The sequence below is a fragment of the Microtus pennsylvanicus genome, chromosome 15 (genome assembly GCF_037038515.1).
Source record: "Microtus pennsylvanicus isolate mMicPen1 chromosome 15, mMicPen1.hap1, whole genome shotgun sequence".
Classification (NCBI taxonomy): domain Eukaryota; kingdom Metazoa; phylum Chordata; class Mammalia; order Rodentia; family Cricetidae; genus Microtus; species Microtus pennsylvanicus.
This window is the reverse complement of record NC_134593.1, coordinates 37333229-37351460: the sequence shown is the minus strand read 5'-3', so window position 1 is coordinate 37351460 and position 18232 is coordinate 37333229. Positions and strand designations below refer to the sequence as shown.

Here is an 18232-nt window from a genome sequence, read left to right as displayed (position 1 = left end):
TTCTCTCCTTGTGAGGCAGTGGCACAGGACCCGAGGTTCTCTCCTTGTGAAGCTGTTGCACAGGACCTGAGGTTCTGTCCTTGTGAGACTGTTGCACAGGACCTGAGGTTTTCCAAGGGACAGAGTTGACACGAAGGGGGATGGAAACGAAAGGAAGGGCTGAGACCAGGAGAGTAGAGGATGCTGGGAGCATTGGTGAGGGCTACAGATATCTTTAGTTATGGCCTCAGTGTCCCCCACAGCTCTGAGATGCTCCTCCCTTGTTTGTAATTCCTCAGAATTCAGGTCCTGAAATGCAACTTCCCTGGCACTTTGCCTTCATTCTTGTTCCTGGTTCTGCTTCACTTTTGCTCTTTTGTTTTTTTCTTTTCCCTCCTAATTTATCTCTGTTTCTGCGAATGATTCTTTTTAAAAATTCATTTCTTGAGTTAACTATTGCACTCAAGTTAGCTGTTATATATTTATATATTTCTTATATTTAAATGAATGTGGATAATAGAGAATGTAAAGTGGTCAGTAGTTGGAGAAAGGGTTTTTATGTACTTACACTAAAAACAGACATTTCACTTGCAGCTTAAGGTTATTTCAGAAGTTTGACAACTTCCGGATTCTTGTCTGTGGAGGAGATGGAAGTGTAGGCTGGGTTTTGTCAGAGATCGATAAACTGAACTTGAACAAACAGGTAAGAGTTCTCTGGGGTGCTTGAGATGAGGGGTGGGAGTCTTGCTGTGTAGCTTAAGCTGGCCTTGAACCCCAGGCTCTTGTTTCCCAACCTCTCTCAAAGTATCATGGTTGCATTCTTTTGCAGTGCCAGCTTGGGGTCTTGCCTTTGGGTACAGGCAATGACCTCGCTCGAGTTCTTGGCTGGGGTGGTTCCTATGATGATGACACCCAACTTCCTCAGATACTAGAGAAGCTGGAAAGAGCCAGTACCAAAATGTTGGACAGGTATACTTTCAATTTCACTAACTCTAAGTCTGAAAGTCCAAATTTCCAGGTCTTGTTTCTTGATCACTGAGATCCTGAATCAAAACTATACAAAGTAGACACTCAATAAAAGATGCTTTTGAATGAATGCCCCCCCAAACACCCCTGAAAAATGGATCTGGTGAATTCATTAAGTGTTGTAAATATTACGGAGTCACTAATCTTTGTTTTGGTATGGTTTGGGGATAGGATCTCGCTCCATATCTCAACCTGACCTCAAACTTGATATCTTCTGTCTCATTGTCCCTGAGTGCTAAGATTATAGAAGTGTACCACCATGCCCAGGGATGCCAGTCACTTTAAATCAGTGTTCAAGTCAGAAAGCTCAAATGTTTGCAGCCAGGGCTTCTGATGAAAGAAATGGTAAGACCCACCATCTTGTGGTTTGAGAAACTAAACAAAGCATTGTCAACTTCAGCTTTTCTCTAGGGTCTCCTCTGAGTTAATTCATCCAATAATGGGATACTGAAAAGATAAAAGATTCCTGCCCAGGCTGGGGATACAGCTCTTGCCCTGGGAGGGAGCAGGGTTGAGCAAAGGGAGGAGGGTGGAGATTTGGAATAGGTGAAGATGAAGGACTTGTCACTGTATTTACATTGTCCTTGACCCCCTCCTCTCCCTTCTTATCCTCCTTTCCCCCACTCTGAGCAGTCATATTTAAAACAGAAACCACAGTGTTTGTCGCCTGATTTCTGTGGTGAAGGCATTTAGAATTTGGGTTTAGGGAACAATAAGATTCAGTAAGCCGTAATTACCCCACCCCCAAGAGCTCAAGACAAATACGAAAATATCATTACAGACTTGAGCTCGCATGAATCAGAACAACTTTGATAGGATTAGCCATCTGTGGAACTCTTCCTGAAAACAAAATCGCATCAGGGAGTCACCAGTCAAAAAGATGCAATTACCCCAGGATGAGCGATAACCTCAGACCAGTAGCCTTGTCTGTCAGACCGTGTAATGCTTGCCGGTGCTATAATCTGGATTCCATTGCTGACAACATCCTGGAAACTAGAGCTGGGCGTTAGGACCTTAGCCCATGTTTATCCAAAATCACATGAAGGTGACACTCAGTTGAGCCATGATGATTTATAATCTGGGCTGGGGCTCAATTCAGTATGAACGTTCCAAAGGTAGGAAGAGAGGAAGGAGGGAGGGAGGAAGGGAAAAAGGAAAAATCAAAAGGGGTGGGGGCTGGGGAAGGGGCTCAGTGGCTCAAGCGCTTTGGTTCCCCAGACCCCGTTGAAAGCCTAGTGAAGTGGTACACGTGTGATCCCAACGCTCCCATTGATGTCACGGGAGGAGGACAGGAGCGGCCTCAGAAGCTGCCAGGGTAGCCAGCCTGGCATATATCGCTGCGAACAGGAGACCCAGTTTCCCACCAGGTGGAAAATGAGGACCAACGCACAGAGTTGTTCCCAGATTGCCACACACAGGCTCTGACACGTGCCTGCTTGATCTCACACCTGTGAACATGCACATGCATGCACTCACACTTCATATACACACACAGAGAAACAGAAAGGGTGGCGATGGTCAGTTAAGTCGCTCAGGTGTTGTGGTGACTTCGTGAGATTTGTGTGCATCAAAACAGCAGTTGTGTGTCATAAATACATAGTATTTGGTAGTTTTTAACCTGAATAAAACTGAGGGGGAAAAAGGTTTTGAATGAAATAAAATCAGCTTGTGTGTGTGTGTGTGTGTGTGTGTGTGTGTGTGTGAGAGAGAGAGAGAGAGAGAGAGAGAGAGAGAGAGAGAGAGAGAGAGAGAGAGAGAGAGAACCCAAAAGAAATTCCTAAATGGTCCAACGCTTTGCTTACTGAACAACTCAGAGTACCTGCTAAAGATTTTTTAAAAATATTTAATTGTGTGCATGTTCCTGCATTTGCCAATTGAGAGTGTGGAGATCTTTCCAGAATTGGTTCTCTCCTTGAGCTGTGTGGATCTCGTGGCTCTAATTCAGGTCATCTGTCTTAGTGCCAGCAACTTTACTCACTGAGCCATCGGACCAGCCGCAGCACAGCGGATTTTAAATGCTTCTTCTATGAGACAGGGCCTAGGAAACGGGCTCTAGAAATCCACTCCCCCAAGTGGTTAGCCGAGAAATAGCACCCCCGTGGCTAAAGTCCTTGATCTCCCCTGGCATGCCTAAACCAGTAGAGCAAAGGTGGGGAACTTAGAATCATTTCATTTTCTTTGTGATGTTATTGTTTATGTAAAACAAGTGATCCTAGCCCCATAGAAAAGGGATGAAAAAAATCAATTTGATATTCTGCGTTATTTAGGCTTTTTGTTAATATTTATTTGATCTTTGGAGCTGTACTGTGACTTGGTTTTACAAAAGCATCATTGTGACTGTTGTACACCGACTTCTGGAGACAGTGGGATAGGAACAGCTTGTTTGCCTGGCATTCTGTTGCACTCATTCTGCCTTCTCTACAGTCCCAAGCGAGCTCATATTGCCATCCCTATTCTTGACCGCTCAGGTTCCCAGTCAGGTTCAGTCTCTCCCTCACAGTGCGCGGGTGCCGGAGAAGTCCAGAGCATCCACTCTTCTTCTCTTGCTGCCACCTCTCCCTCTTCCCCAGGAGTTTCCTGTCTATCCAGGAGGGAGATGCAGCTTGGAAGGTTGTGGTTTGGGGCAGAATCCTTTCCTGCTTCTTGTCTTTTGACCAGAGAAGTAGTTCAGCTTCAAGTATCTCGGCTTTGTAAAGTTTCTGATTGCAGTTTTCTCTTACTTATTTGGGCAGATAACCGATCCTTGTGTGATTTCTAGTTTCTGTGTGAACACATGAGCTTCATTTGGAAGCCTGTTCACCCTTGTAGAACCTGCCTTTTACTTTGAGACATTTTATTTATATAATTATATATATATAATTGGTATTGTGTGTGTGTGTGTGTGTGTGTGTGTTATTTGCCTGCACATACAGAGCCCTGGGGTTGATATCAGAAGTCATCCTCACTTGTTCTTCCATTTAAACCCAGAGCTGTCTGAGATGGCTTCTCTTGCTAGCCAGCTCTTGTCTTCTTAGGTTGGAGCTGGCTTGTAGGTGGGCTCTGAGGATCCAAAGTCTAGCCTTGTGCTGGAGTCCTGGAGCCAGCTCTCCAGCCCCTGTTTATGTCTTCTTGTTGAGAGTTGAACGGTAGCCACAAGTAATGGTTTAGTTCACGTATTCTAAGTAACACATGCCTATTGGGGAAGTTTCTGGAAATTGGGGTTTTTATGAGAAGACTTATTCTCAGTAGTCTGAACCATACTCTGGGATCTACTAGTGTATGAGCCGCGAGGATTGGAATTGTCTGCAGTTTCCATCATTGGCTGTGCATGCTCTTTATAAAATTCTTGTGTTATGATACTGCTTTTATAATGCTTTGTATCTATAAAATTCCTTATCTCTCATCTTGTTAGACTGTAATAATGTCCTAACCCCGTTATTTCCCCAAATTAGAATTGTTTTAGATATTAATCTGGAGTTATCCCATTGATGGCTTTTCCTAATGATCCAATTTTTTTGAATTATTACTTAGTGAGACTTAGTAATAACTTACTAATAACTGAAATGTTTTCTTAAATTAAGTATTATTTCTATAACTAATTTCCTTCCATCTCATGTTTATATTACTTTTTCTTGAATTAAGGAGTGTTTAACTCATTTTCATCTCTCTTTCTCTCTCCCCCCCCCAACATACACTCCCTCCCTCCGTCATATCCTTTTGCCAGGACCAGTTGCTAAATATGAAATAGTTTATTTTAGTAGGTGATATGCATTTATTAAATCTAAGACATTATTTTAGACCTTTGGGTTTTGGCTCATTAATAACATAATTTAGTTAGTACTTTACAATGAACCTTATTTAGAAAATAGAAGAGAAAGGAAAAAGCTAGAATGCATTGCATCAAGAGCAATAAGTTGGTGCTGGAGAGATGGCTCATCTGTTGAGAACACCGGCTGCTCTGGGTTCGATTCCCTGCACCCACATGGCAGCTCACAACTGTCTGTAATTCCAGTTCCAGGGCTTCTGACACCCCCATGCAGACATACTTGTAGGTAAAACACCAATGAACACAAAATAGAAATAATTTTTTTAAGGGTAGTAAGTCATGGGATGACCAGCTTTTTCTGCTGTGACCTGGTGTTGGAATGTTTGGATGCTGCTAACTGGAGAAATCAGATAAATCCAGTGTTTATGGGATTATCACAGCTTTGTTTCTGTCCCATTCTTGGTTTAAGATAGAATAAAATTGTAGGCCACAAATGTGTGTGTGTGTGTTCAAGATGAAAATAGTTCATTAAGATTTAAAGACATTTCAGACCAAAGGGTTTTCTCTCTTCAGGTGGAGTATAATGACGTACGAACTCAAATTGCCAGCGAAGACGTCTCTGCTTCCTGAACCCACAGAAGCATCTGAAGGACTTTTTGTAAGACTAATCCTTTGTCTACTGACCATTTGAAATGGGGTATCCTGGAGACAGGGGAGATGGCAGTGTGGCATGCTTGTTTCATGGTGTCCCTGACTGCCTCCAGGCTTCTCTCCCAGAGTAAAGAATCCCGAGGATCCAGGTTAGAACCTTTCTGTGACCATGAACCCTAAGTGGCTGACCTTCGTGGTCCTCACCACGTCGTCTATAACATAGGCCACAGTGCTGTGAGGATTTGATGATGCAGATATATGTAAAGCACCGGGCATGCCAGGTCCCGTCCTCACGACTCAGGATGCTAACAGCCTCTGGTGAGCGTTCACTCTTCGTCTGCATCGGTCGTGAGCACCTGCTTGATTAGCAGGTGTTAATGTAGCTCCAGTAAACCTGTCCCACCCACATTCCCACCCACGTGCCACCCACGTTCCCACCCGCGTCCCAGTACTCTCCGCTGGAAGTCCATGCACTGTCTCTCTTCCAGTTCGCCTGCTATTTGAGCAGACAGTAGACCCATGTTAACCCACCGATCCTGAGCAAGCCAAGGAAGAAATGCTGCTCACTTCTTTCTATCCCTGTTACAGATGACCAATGTCTAAAATTTTCAGATAGGTTTAGACCTCGGAGCAATGGAAATCTAAAGTGATCTGGCCTTCCAGGAGATTATCTCTGACTCATTAAGACTTTGATCTACAACAGCATGTTTTTCCCTCTAGGAAAATTCACGTCTCTAGAGCTAAAGTCTTTGTTTTGCCATTGAGAAAATTATTATCTTGTCAAAACTAAGGCAAAGCATGGCAAATAGAAACCTGGGGCATTCCTTAGAGAGACTTAAAATGTTCTAAACCATGAAAAAGTGGTAAATCATATGAGATGTTACACAGAAATGATGTACAACCAGGTCACCTAGAGGTACTCACTGTTGAGGTTAATATAGTGACTGTTTAGTTTCCAGCAAAACTTCCAACTATAGTATTGTTCTATCTGACTGTACCTATCACAACTGTTTCTCTAGAAGCCAGTTTTCTCAGTAGCACTTTTCATAAATGCTATTTTTTTTCCGAAATGAGGAAAGGAAGTCATGACCCTGCTAAGTGACATTGTAATAGATTAGAATGTGGCATCTATAAATTTTGCCCTTGACCCTAAAGATTATTATTTTTTTTCTCAGAAAGAGTTACATTTTTGTCTTTGAGTATCTTTAATGAAAAAAATAAATATAAGCTTCAAGTAGCATTAATCAAATGGTAATAATTAATAAATTACTGGCCATGTCACATATTATCCACTCTGCAGTGAAGAGAATAAGTTGATTGCTGAAGAATATTGCCCTATTTTGCATTTTTAAAAAAATGTGTTTCCACTGTTCTGATCTTTAACGATACAGATTCTTGTATTTAAATCAGGCGATTAGAGGGCTGGGCAATATTATGTAACTTGGGAGACCTGTGGCCTGAAATTGCTTTTCTGAGTATGGCCTGCATTTGAGGGAGGTGAGGTAGAAACTGCAAATTAGCTACCAATGGATGGACTTGACTATAAATTAAAATGAATTTTTTTTGAGACAGTGCTAATCAGAGTGGCATTATGGAGGAAAATGTTTACTGAAACTTCAGTTATTTCTGAGCAAATGGGCAAAAAAAGAGTGAGATGTCTGAACAAGGTGAGGGAGCATTGGGGACCAGCTTGAATGGGGCTACCATTTCTCTTGGAAAATTCTGGTTTATGACATGGATGCACTTGACGAAAACGTTTGGCAGAAACCCCTGTGCATGAGGCTGTTTAGATAGCATGCACATTTTTACATATCAGGAAGATGCGCTCTTTCAGTAGGATGTTAAGGTTTGAGTTCAGTAGAAAAGGAAATACAGGGCAAGGGAATGTAGTGTGTTTCAGAAGTGTAATTTTATGGTTGCTTACCAGATTGTATGGCTCCACAACTGAATTTTTAAAAACCCTTTTTACTGAAGTGTTATGCATAGGCAGGAAAGTGTGCATATCTTAGATGTATAGCTGGGAACACTTTTGCAAATTAGGTAAGCCATATGTAACTGACACCCAGATCCCAAGACACCATTTCTGTGCCTCGATAAGCCCCTCTCCTACCCATGTAAAACCCCCGAACCCCCATATTTCTCATGAATGACCACTGTTCTGACCACAACTTACACTAATTCTGCATGGTTTATGAAAATGGAGACATAGAATATAAAATGGAAATCATTTTGTGTGCTTTTTGCTTTGGCTCCTTCTACGCAGTGCTTGTCAGATTCATCTGTCCTGTGGCACACCGTGCTCCTTTCCCTCCCGTGTCCTGCCGTATTTCCATGGAACACACAAGTTTCAGTGTCCCGTGTCCTGCAGTATTTCCATGGGACACACACGTTATGTTCACACCATGCAAACATCTCATCTTGTTCCTGTCGTTTGGTGCCCATACATCTGTTTCCCTGGGTGTCTACGTAGGACTTGAGTTTCTTGGTTCTCTAGTGTTAGGCTGTCTTCAGCTCTAGCAGACAGTGTCCAGCACCTTCCTAGGACGTATCGGTTTTTATGTAGGAGAGTTTTTTATCGCCCGCAGGCTGCGCCTTTTGTCAGGCTCCTGCTTGCTGCTGTTTGCCTTTTAGCTCTTCTGTGTGTGTTTTTCAGTTTGTGTTCTCCAGGTTCGCAAGGAAACTGAATGTCAATCACTGGGTCTATATTTTATATGTACTAGTCTGGCTTTTACTATATTCATTTTAAGTAATGCTTCTTATAGTCAGGATATATTTATATATAATTCACTTATATATAATTTTCAAAAAATTAATGGATCTTCTAAAAACGTAAAGAACTCCAGAACCTGAAAATAGGAGTCAGGGGAAGTTTTCTTTTGTATAATGACTGCCCCCCTACACAAACTTTGCATAATGACCTCCCCAACATACACACTTTTTGTACAATGATTTCCCCCGCTTTTCATGACAGCCTACACCCCTCGCCCACACTTTCCATGACAGTCCTGTACGGTACGAACAGCACATCTCTGAAGCAGTCATAACTGGGTTGTAACGATGCCAGCAGCAGTCATATAGTATAGGGTTTTCTTTTCTAGATGACGATTTATGAAGATTCGGTTGCCAATCACCTTTCGAAAATCCTCAATTCTGACGAACACGCAGTGGTCATATCGTCTGCCAAGTGAGTTGTGGGGCTGACGCGAAGAAAGTACAGTTCTGTGAGAGCTTGGAAGGGAAGGGTGTTTCCTGGCTGTGACGCCATCTCTGGTAGTTTTCCTTAGTAATTTATGTGAAGTAGCTTAAAGGAGTAAATACGATAATTTGAACTTGATTTTCTCGTGACATCAAGCATCTGCATGGAGTCTCTTCAGAGGCAGTATGTTTTGCTGCTTCTTTTGAAGGGTTTTTCTCAGGAAACTGTAAAAAGTATTTAGAGTTTAAATGTCTGTTTGGAAAGTATCAATGATTAATTATAACATGGAAATCCTATCTCCTTATATTTATTAGTCCCCCCCCCCACATTTGTATTTAGCAACTGCTTATTGCATCACTAAAAGGAAAATAACGAGATTCTTCAAAATGACATTTCTCAGTATATTTAAATCACATAATTATATTTTAGTTTAAAGTTATCAGATTTTAGTTAAGTTAATTCCATACATGGAGCCAAAGCTTCATAATGTCATTATCCCAAATGTGGAATTTCGAATTTACTTCTGAAGTATCCAATACTCGTATCATGAGAAGGTCAGCTGGGGAAGGGATGGAGCCAGCTGAAATATTCAGCTCACAGGTGATGGACTGCATTTTAAGATCAGCAAATATATTACTATAATGCAGGAAGTGAAGGGAAAAGATGGGGCAGAGGGACAGAAGACAGAAAACTGAGAAGGAAAATGCAAATTTTGGTTGATTACATACTTAATTAGTAGTGAAGAAGAAACACAAGTCACTACGAAGAAGTTTCCTTCTGACAGGAGGGCAAATGTAGGAACAACTGCTTTTGCGGACATATCCCCAGGGAACAGGACACAGCATGGACAGGCTGCAGCCGGTGGACCACTGTGGTTGACGCAGAGAGAGATGGGTAGCACTCTGGGCCGAGCTGCCGGCTGCTTTGTGATTGTTTAGTGAATTGTGTTACTTCCAGAAAAGGAGACATTTCAGATTGCTCAGGCCTCAACACACTTGTGCCTCTCTCGTGCTGGATTCAACCCACCTATTACTTCCCTGGTCCTGGTAGACATTTGACTTTGCCAGCCTTGCTCTCTGATCAGATGTGTGTCTGTAGAAAGGCTAAAAGGACCCTGCCTGGAACTCACTGTATTCCGGGCAGTCTTCGAAGCTAGACTCCTCCTGCATCAAGTGGATAAGATTGTAGACCTGCACACCTGGTCCACCTTACTTAGGTTTCACTATAGAGACTCTAAACTCTAAACTCTAGATCAGTTCATTCCTCCAGAATCTAAACAGCCCTGATTCCTTTTGTAGTGTGGAACCACAGGAGCACAAGGCAGAATATTTCTTCTGACTAGTCCCACAGTTTCAGAGCCAGCCACTCTTCTAACTTGCACACCAGTGCATCGGCCCTCTAGACTCAAGGTATAGAGGATCAGGCTTTTCCTTCAGCCTCTTGTAAGAGAAATGTCATAGTACCCTGGCATCATGTTTCAAGAATTTCTATAAAAGCATATTATAGATTAACAAAGACTAATAGTTGTATGTGGAGTGTATCGATGAGTCTCTATAAATGGTAAGCTGCACTCTCTTAATTCCCTTAAAAATTTGAATTTAAAAGGATGGAGCGATGGCTCAACATTTCAGAGCCTGTTGCTCTTGCAGAGGACTCTAGTTTCACTCCCAGCCCCCACACCACAGTTCAAAAATCACCTACAACTCCAGTCCTGGGGGTCTGACACCTTCTTCTCTCTCCTTGGTCACCGCATAGATGTTATACATGTACATATATACATGCAAGCACACACAATCATAATTTTTTTTAATCTTAGAGAACAGAAACTGGAATTTGAAATATCAGCCAATGTCAAGAGAATCTAACATTGTAACTCAGTAGTTAGATGGTTGCATAACATGTGTGAGGCCTGGGTTCTATTCCTGACATCAGGAAGCAGGTCAAGGGATAAATGGCTAGCAACAAATAAAAATTGTTAGCAATAATCCGCCTAGATGACCAGTTCAAAGGCTTGGAGTATATGTGGATGCATGCACATGTACCGTGTGCCTGCTTGATTTGCGCTGTTTGATTTTTGTAATATTGAAGCATCTGGAAGCTGCCATTATTACTTACCAGAGAAAGTTGTAAGCTTAATAGAAAAAAAAACTTACTGGAACATTTTTATCTTTTTCCTTAAATTCTTTAATTTCTATCAATGATAGAAATGCTTCACATTCAAGATGTTTCTATCAATGTACACATGTTGCCAAAACCAATCTAAACCTATGCCTTTTGCTGGTCTTTTTTTTTTACGCAGCTTTTTTGAGTGGTGGATATGTTATGCACTATTTTTTTTCTTTTAGATGATTTCTTTTGCAAAGATACCAAATGTAATTAAAAGAAACAAACAAGTCAACCGTATATTGCTGACACTAATGAGATCTCAATTGGATTAGGCTTATGTATTATTGTATTGGTTATCTTAAGGGGGGAAAATGGATGGGTTTACAGAGAACATAACTCAATTCGAGTGTCTGATTGGTTGGTAACAATGCACAAGCTTGTTCCTCTTCAGGAGCAATGTGCTACCAAGATGTCCACTTGCTGTCTAGTAGGTCCAGTAGATCCTGTAGACAGTGGAGAACTTGTGTCTCTCTGTTCTACACGAAGAAAATTACCTAAGCTGTGGAAGATACTGCATTATTCTTAGGGAATCTGAAAGTATTATTTGTAAGGCTTATTTGAGCATGAACGGTTCACTGCAGTGTTACTGTATGTATGGATAATGAGGCTTATTCGTGTATCCGTTTTCACTTAGGAAGTCCTAAATGTATTTGAGCTCTATTAACACAGATGGGAGTGTGGTCTTGTGTAAAAATGGTCCTGGGTGTTTTGAGTTTGCCTCTTAGAGCTTACTTACAAATGTTTGTACATGAGAGCACACCGACTGAACTGCGCGATTTCTCTTCCTCAAAGGGTCCTCTGTGAAACCGTGAGGGACTTCGTTGCCAAAGTGGAGAAGGCACAGGACAAAACACTGGAAAATACAGTAGTAGCCGAAGCCGTGGCCAGTAAAGTAAGGGGAACACATGACGGGCACGGAAGTTGTTGGTTGACGTCATGAGCCTTGCGCTGTGCCTTTAAAGACTGCCTTGGTGTGCTCTTTCTTGTCAAAGTAGCTAAAGATAAAAAGTGGTTTTTATTCATTAGATATGAGAATTTACAAAAACACCAGTGGTCCCGTTGGGTCAGGCCTGGCTCTCCGTGTCCGGCACGAGTCCTCCGTCCTCTCCATGTCAGTTCTTGTCTCCCAAAGTTCTGTTTCTTCCATGACTTTTTTCGTGCCTTTACAGACTTCTTCCCCTTATGTGAACTTTCCGTTGCTAAGAACAGCACGCCGACTTTACAGGCCAGCATCTTTACTGCTCAGGTTCATGGGCCTTTTTACATGAAGTTTGCATGGTTTTGGCTTGGGAAGGATGTCTCCCCCTCAGTTCATGCTGTAGCTAATGGGTTGAGTGGAAGAAAAAGAAAGTGAAAATAAACTTTTTTTCTTTAAATTTTTATTTAGTCTTTGAAAAATGTTATACCCATATGCACCGTATCTTGATCATATCCACCCCTCACTCCCCTTGAGCCCCGCATCCCCACCACCTCTCCTTTCCTACTTCCTGTCCTCCTTTCATAATTAGCTTTTTAACCCACAGAATCAGGTTAGTGCTGGTCCTGTGGACATGGGGGTGAGGTCATCCTCTGGGGCCTGGGGCAGTCCATCCATGGCCACAGTCCTAAGGACAACTGACTCTCCCCACCAAGGAGTCACCAGCTACCCATAGTGCGCTAGCCCTGGGGTGGGATATTTAACTGTTGCTTTTGTGCAGGTCTTGTGTAGGTGACCACAGCTGCTGTGTTCATGTGTGTCATGTCTAGAAGTCACATCACTCCTATCTTCCATCTCTTATATTCTTTCTGCCCACTTCTTCTGCCATGTGCCCCAAATCTAGGGTTTTGGAGTGGGGTTGATGTAGCTGTCCCACACACAGCTGATCATCCACAGTCCCAATGTGTAGATGTTAGGATTCTTTTTTTTTAAAAAAATGTTTATTTATTTATGTAAATAAGCACCCACACCCACACATATGAGTGTTCTCTATTTGTATGTATGCCTGCTCACCAGAAGAGGGTACCGGTTCCCATTAGGGTTGTGAGCCACTGTGAGGTTGCTGAGAATTGAACTCAGGGCCTCTGAGAGAGCAGCCAGTGCTCTTAACCACTGAACCACCTTTCCAGCCTGATGTTGTGATTCTTTACACAAGACTCTAAGGATGCTACCAAAGTGCTCTCAGAGCTGATAAATACGTCCAGCAAAGTGGCAGGATACAAAATTAACCCATCAAATCCAGTAGCCTTCTTGGGTATCAATGACAACGGCACTGAAGTAAACCTTGTGGGATTCAGCTCATTTCCATCCCTGTGGAGAGTTTCAGTAGGTGGGGATTTCCTCTTAGCCACACCTTTGCTTCTGAAGTCCTTCCACTGTGCTCTCGCTTTGGCTTTTCCTCAAAGACAGAGAAAAAAAGGGGATAGACCAAGAGTTCTGTGAAGACCGAAAGTGGAGTAATAGTTTTGATCCCAAATGTCTCTTTTACCTGTAGAAAAGCAGGAGAAGCGGAAGACCTCTGTACCTGTGTTTCTTTATGCATCCCCTTTCCTTTCCTCTTTATTCCCATACATTTCCCTTCCTGCTCTTTCTGGGACCTCATAGTGCTGTTGGCACTTCCAGAGCTTCAGCTCAGCCATGCCTGCAGCTCCTGAAGTTAAAAAGGGTGCCCCAAGCCAGTGACTTTAAACAAAGCCTGGTGTTTTGTGTACTGTATCTCTCTTCAGCTTATTATTGGTTGCATTCTAAGGAAGAACAGCAGTTCGACATAGGTTGTAAGGATTTGAACCTGCAGGGTCTAGAGAAATGGCTCAGAGCTCATAAGTACTTGCTGCTCTTGCAGAGGGCCCAGGTTTGGTATCAAGCACCCACATGGCAGCTCCCAACCATCCGTGACACCTGTCCCAAGGGACCTGAGACCCCTTCTGGCTTCGTGGTACCACCCACACACACACAGACATACACACACACACGGTGTGCATACATGCATTCTAACAAAACTCTGATGTACATAAAATATTGTTCTGAAAAGACTTTAAACCCTGAGAGAGATTTTGAGCGATCCAGAAGTCTAAATCAAGAGGCAGCCGTCAGACTTCTGTTTTCAGTCTTTCATACATTAGGTCTTTATCAGTCACTTAATAGTGAGCATTTCTGGACCTTAAGAGCCACTCAAAAAAGATCACTTTTTGTCTTCACTAAGTTGAAAATGGATATATCCTCCATCCAAAACATCTACAGAAGAAAATACCGTAGCTACTTGAATGTTGGTGTTTTCATCGCCAGTGATTAAAAACGTTCCAGATTTATCTTACATAAAAACACATCTTAAATTGTGTCTACCGATGTAATGTGTTTGAATCTCTCCCTCATCGCTGTCGTTGCTGTTTGTGTACTTTCTTGTCATCGTTGTTGACAGTTCTGTTGGTTTTCCTAGTGCTCAGTCCTAAATGAGAAGCTCGAACAGCTGCTACAAGCCCTGCACGCAGATGCTCAAGCCAGTCGGGTGCCCCCAGGGGTCGGCCCTGCAATCCCCGAGGAGGATGCCGTGGAATCCTCCAGTGAAGAGTCCTTGGGTGGAAGCAAGGACCAGCTCGTGAATGACGTTGCCAAACCCTCCTCCCAGAAAGGCCTGAAACCCCAGGAAATAATGTTGCGTGCCAACAGTCTCAAGAAGGCAGTGAGGCAAGTCATTGAAGAAGCTGGAAAAGGTACACACAAAATTAGCTTCAAAGAGGCCTGCAACATCACCGCAGTGCGCATAATGCTCGGATTCGGTACACGTTTGAAAAATAAGAGTCTCATGGTAGAAGACAATAAGTTCGCTAGTGGGAAATTTGAACGTAGTCCTGTGTACCCTTTCGGCAGTGCGATCAGCATAGCAATGGCTCAGAAAATCAGATTTCAGAAGCAAATTAAGTTGCAGTATTTCCATCCCAGCTCGAGTAGAATAATAGCTTATAAAACAAGTCTGAAAAATTCAATCTTCTTGCTTTTTTGGCTTCTCTTTAATTCTTAAAATCGACCCTGTAGCTGCCAATCATAGAGACAATAGCTTCTTAGCATTGATTTCTTAATGTGGTTTATGTTTAAGAATATGTAAATCTGTATCTGAACTTTAAAAGGGCTGCTTCTTATTTTTAATTCTGTGAATGTGTGTGTATCTGTGTGGGGGTGTGTGTTTGGAAGCACAGGTGCCCGAGGGGGCATTGGATCCTCTGGGATGGAGTTAGCAGGCAGTTGGGAGCTGCCCAGGGTGGATGCTGAGGACCAGACCTGAGTCTTCTACAAGAGCATTCTGTGCTCTTCGCTCTTCGTCATGTATCCAGCAGCTAGATTTAAACTTTTATGAGTGTAATGTAAATGCTGCTTACATTTTTACAACTAGATGAAAGTTGTCTTCAAAACAAATAATGTTGGGAATCACCACCCAGGTGTGTAACTTGTAATCAGTCAAGCTGTGTATTTTGCTTTAAATTCATGTGTAATTTTGTTCTGGTAAATATATAATCTTAACAGATTTATTTGGTTTTATCCTCTCCAGTATCCACAGACACCAATCCCAGTTTTGTTACTAAGCAATGTTTCTTTATGAATGTAGAATTTCTTTTGATACTTGGTTCAGTTTTTCCTTCCTAAGCATGTCTTGTTTGATTTTTCACTTACACAAATCTATTTCCCTTCTTACTACTTAAAGTTATGGATGAGCAGACAGGTCACCCCTGTGAAGCAGTTAGTCAGTCTGGTGACTATGACAGCACAGAAACGGATGAATCTAAAGATGATGACGCGAAGGAGTCGTCCGCAGGTGAGAAAACTGTGGTGGTCTCGGTCTGAGATCGGTCACAAGGAGGCAAACTGTCGAATTTGTATTTTTTCAATAGGCTTTTGGGAAGTCTATGTTATTCATGAACACTAAAATAATAGGAAAAAGGTCAGGTAGGTTTGTCAGGTATTCTCTTCTCTCATGTGTCCTCTAGAGACTAACAATAAACGAATCACTGTGGACCTAAAAATGAGGAAAAACACCCAAGTTTCCCAGTTCTAGATTCCTGGGAAAATGGCTGACCTCACATGCCCAAGTTCAATCTCTCCCATTTTGCTGCTCAGCCAATGCTTGTGTTAGATGAAGCTTTAAAAGTCACAAGAGTTCTAATTACCTTTCTTTACCAGATTATTTTTGCCTAGAAATGATATATGATCACTTGAAGATGATTAACTGTTTCCTTGCCTTTTGGCTTTCGATAGGAAATAAATTTCCCCTTTTAGAATTTTGTATAGGTGAAAAGTTCGTAATTACTGTTGGATAATATGAGCAGAAGGTAGAATATTAATAATATTAGATAGTGGGAATATAATCATGTACTCAAGAGAAGTCAACAGGGTATATCAGAACTGTTTCTTCTTATAGCTTATTAAGATTTTGTTTTCAAGCTTGGATTGATTGATTTTAGATTTTTCTGAAGTTTCCCTGCCTGTAAAAGTGACGATAATAATACACTATTTTAATCCGCTTGCACTGAAGATTGGCCAGTTTACTGTACAAAAGTGCCCAGGATTGTGTCTGTTATGCAGTGCTTTATAAATGTTTGCTGTCTATTATTATTGTTTTATTATTATTACTGACTGAGAAAAATTTGTTTGATTATACTTAAGGCTCTTAAAGAAATCAAAATTAGTTTCTGTGAAGTTCGGATACTCAGCATACATATCTACAGGCAAATCCTGAGATGGTCCTGAAGGTGGCGTTGACAACTCAGGCCATTCGCTTCTAGTACATTTCTCTCTCGAGTTTGGCTATCATTGTTAGAAGCAGGATTGTTAGACTATTTTTTATTATGACCTCCGTTTTCCTGCCTTAAAATTCAACCCCTGATGGTGACTATTAATGTCTTTTATGTATCATTGATCTTGGCAGTATGAACTCTGGCATTTCAGTGGTGTTTTTTATGGTCTGATTCCCCACATGGTATTTTACCAGTTCCAAGATTTCCAAGATGAATCTTCTGGAGCTGTGTCTCCCCCTGCTTCCCTATGGCGGTCCTTAAACGATGCTGTGAAAGGCTGTTACAGGGTCATGTCACCTTGCTGCATCTGATGTCTTCCTTCATATCTGGTGTCTCATAGCTTCCTCCACTCGTCTGTAATTTGGTGGTTTCAAATTGTTTATTTTTGTGGCTGCATCCACGTGGTCTGTGTCTGTCTTAGAATGTTCTGAACAAACCCCGGGTGTTTTCTGTAAGGGAACAGCGTAGATATTCATGACGCTTATCCAGTTCTGATGTCGCCCAGACTGCTGTGTCTCTTTCCAAGTTTAACGCAATAGCTTTACCTCTTCTTTCTAGCCCTTCATTTCACCTATTAAAATCTTTTAATTCTTCTGCCTTCTCCAGTGCACTTTATCTGTGAATTTGGTCATAAGGCCTTTGACATTTTCATCTGTTAAAAACTACTTACCGCAGTAGCAAGGTATCCATATACCATGTCCACTTGTTGCCCGTGGCTTCCAACCAGCCATTCTTCCACTTTACCATACTCTCATGATCCCAACATTCCCATCAGTTAGGCAGGAAGCTGAAGGATACTATCAGTGCTCAGTAGAGAGGTCACTAGAGATTTAGGAAAGTCTTTAATGTTGCTACATTTGACAGCAATTTTGCCTATAATCCAACTTACTGAAAATCACTGGCAATAGAAGTGTTCCTGTGTTCAATGATCATTACTTTTATTGAATCATCCGTATCGTGTCATTATTAAATTATGCAATGGGTGTCTGAGATGTGAGAAATACAGTCTATTAATGTGTTCAAGGTGATGCTTTATTTAGGAGGAAACATGAAGGACTAATTGAATTTCCTGCACTGAAGCATCGATCTTAGTCATTAGTGCATTTTCTGCTTTTTATCAGACGTGAACATCAAAAGTTGCTTTGTGTCAGAGATTAGCCCCAGAATTCCCATCTGTCACACACAACAGAGTGGACGGTGTTTGATCAGGAAAATAGCATGCAAAATTAATACAGTTAGCTTTGTAATTAGTCCAAGGGAGAGTGAAGATGATTAAGTTTTAGAGTACTTTTAAATTGAATTTAATGACTACTGTTTTTTTTCTATACCTATTGATGGCCTCTGGATTAGATCAAGGTGCTGTTTTTCCTTCACTAATTTGCCTCAGATAGAATTAAATCTTCCTTTTTGTTATTTTCTTGAATATTTTTAACTGTATTGAACTTTTACAGGAAAGTAACGAAACTATTTGCATCATTTGAATAAATGATGGCAAGGAAAGTCCTTTGTTTTATTGGAAGATAAATGGTATCTTCCCATTTAATTTATTTTTTCTTTTTCTTAAAAGTACTTTTTTGCAACTGGGTGGTGATAGCACATGCCATTAATCCCAGCACTCAGGAGGCAGAGGCAGATGGATCTCTGGAGTTCGAGGCCACCCTGGTCTGCAAAGCGAGTTTCAGAACAGCTAGAGCTGTTACATTAAA

At 41.7% G+C, this 18232-nt stretch overlaps 1 protein-coding gene across 6 annotated transcripts in view; it reads left to right on the top strand.

The window, feature by feature from the left end:
• The window catches only part of Dgkh (diacylglycerol kinase eta), a 161074-nt gene that overhangs the window by 113814 nt on the left and 29028 nt on the right, over positions 1 to 18232 (top strand). For all 6 annotated transcript variants that reach the window (XM_075950016.1, XM_075950017.1, XM_075950014.1 and 3 more), the window contains 7 exons: positions 574 to 682; positions 809 to 948; positions 5324 to 5408; positions 8500 to 8585; positions 11556 to 11655; positions 14177 to 14450; positions 15437 to 15547. In XM_075950016.1, the coding sequence (XP_075806131.1) occupies positions 574 to 682; positions 809 to 948; positions 5324 to 5408; positions 8500 to 8585; positions 11556 to 11655; positions 14177 to 14450; positions 15437 to 15547 (905 nt within the window). The remainder of the gene's footprint in view (positions 1 to 573; positions 683 to 808; positions 949 to 5323; positions 5409 to 8499; positions 8586 to 11555; positions 11656 to 14176; positions 14451 to 15436; positions 15548 to 18232) is intronic.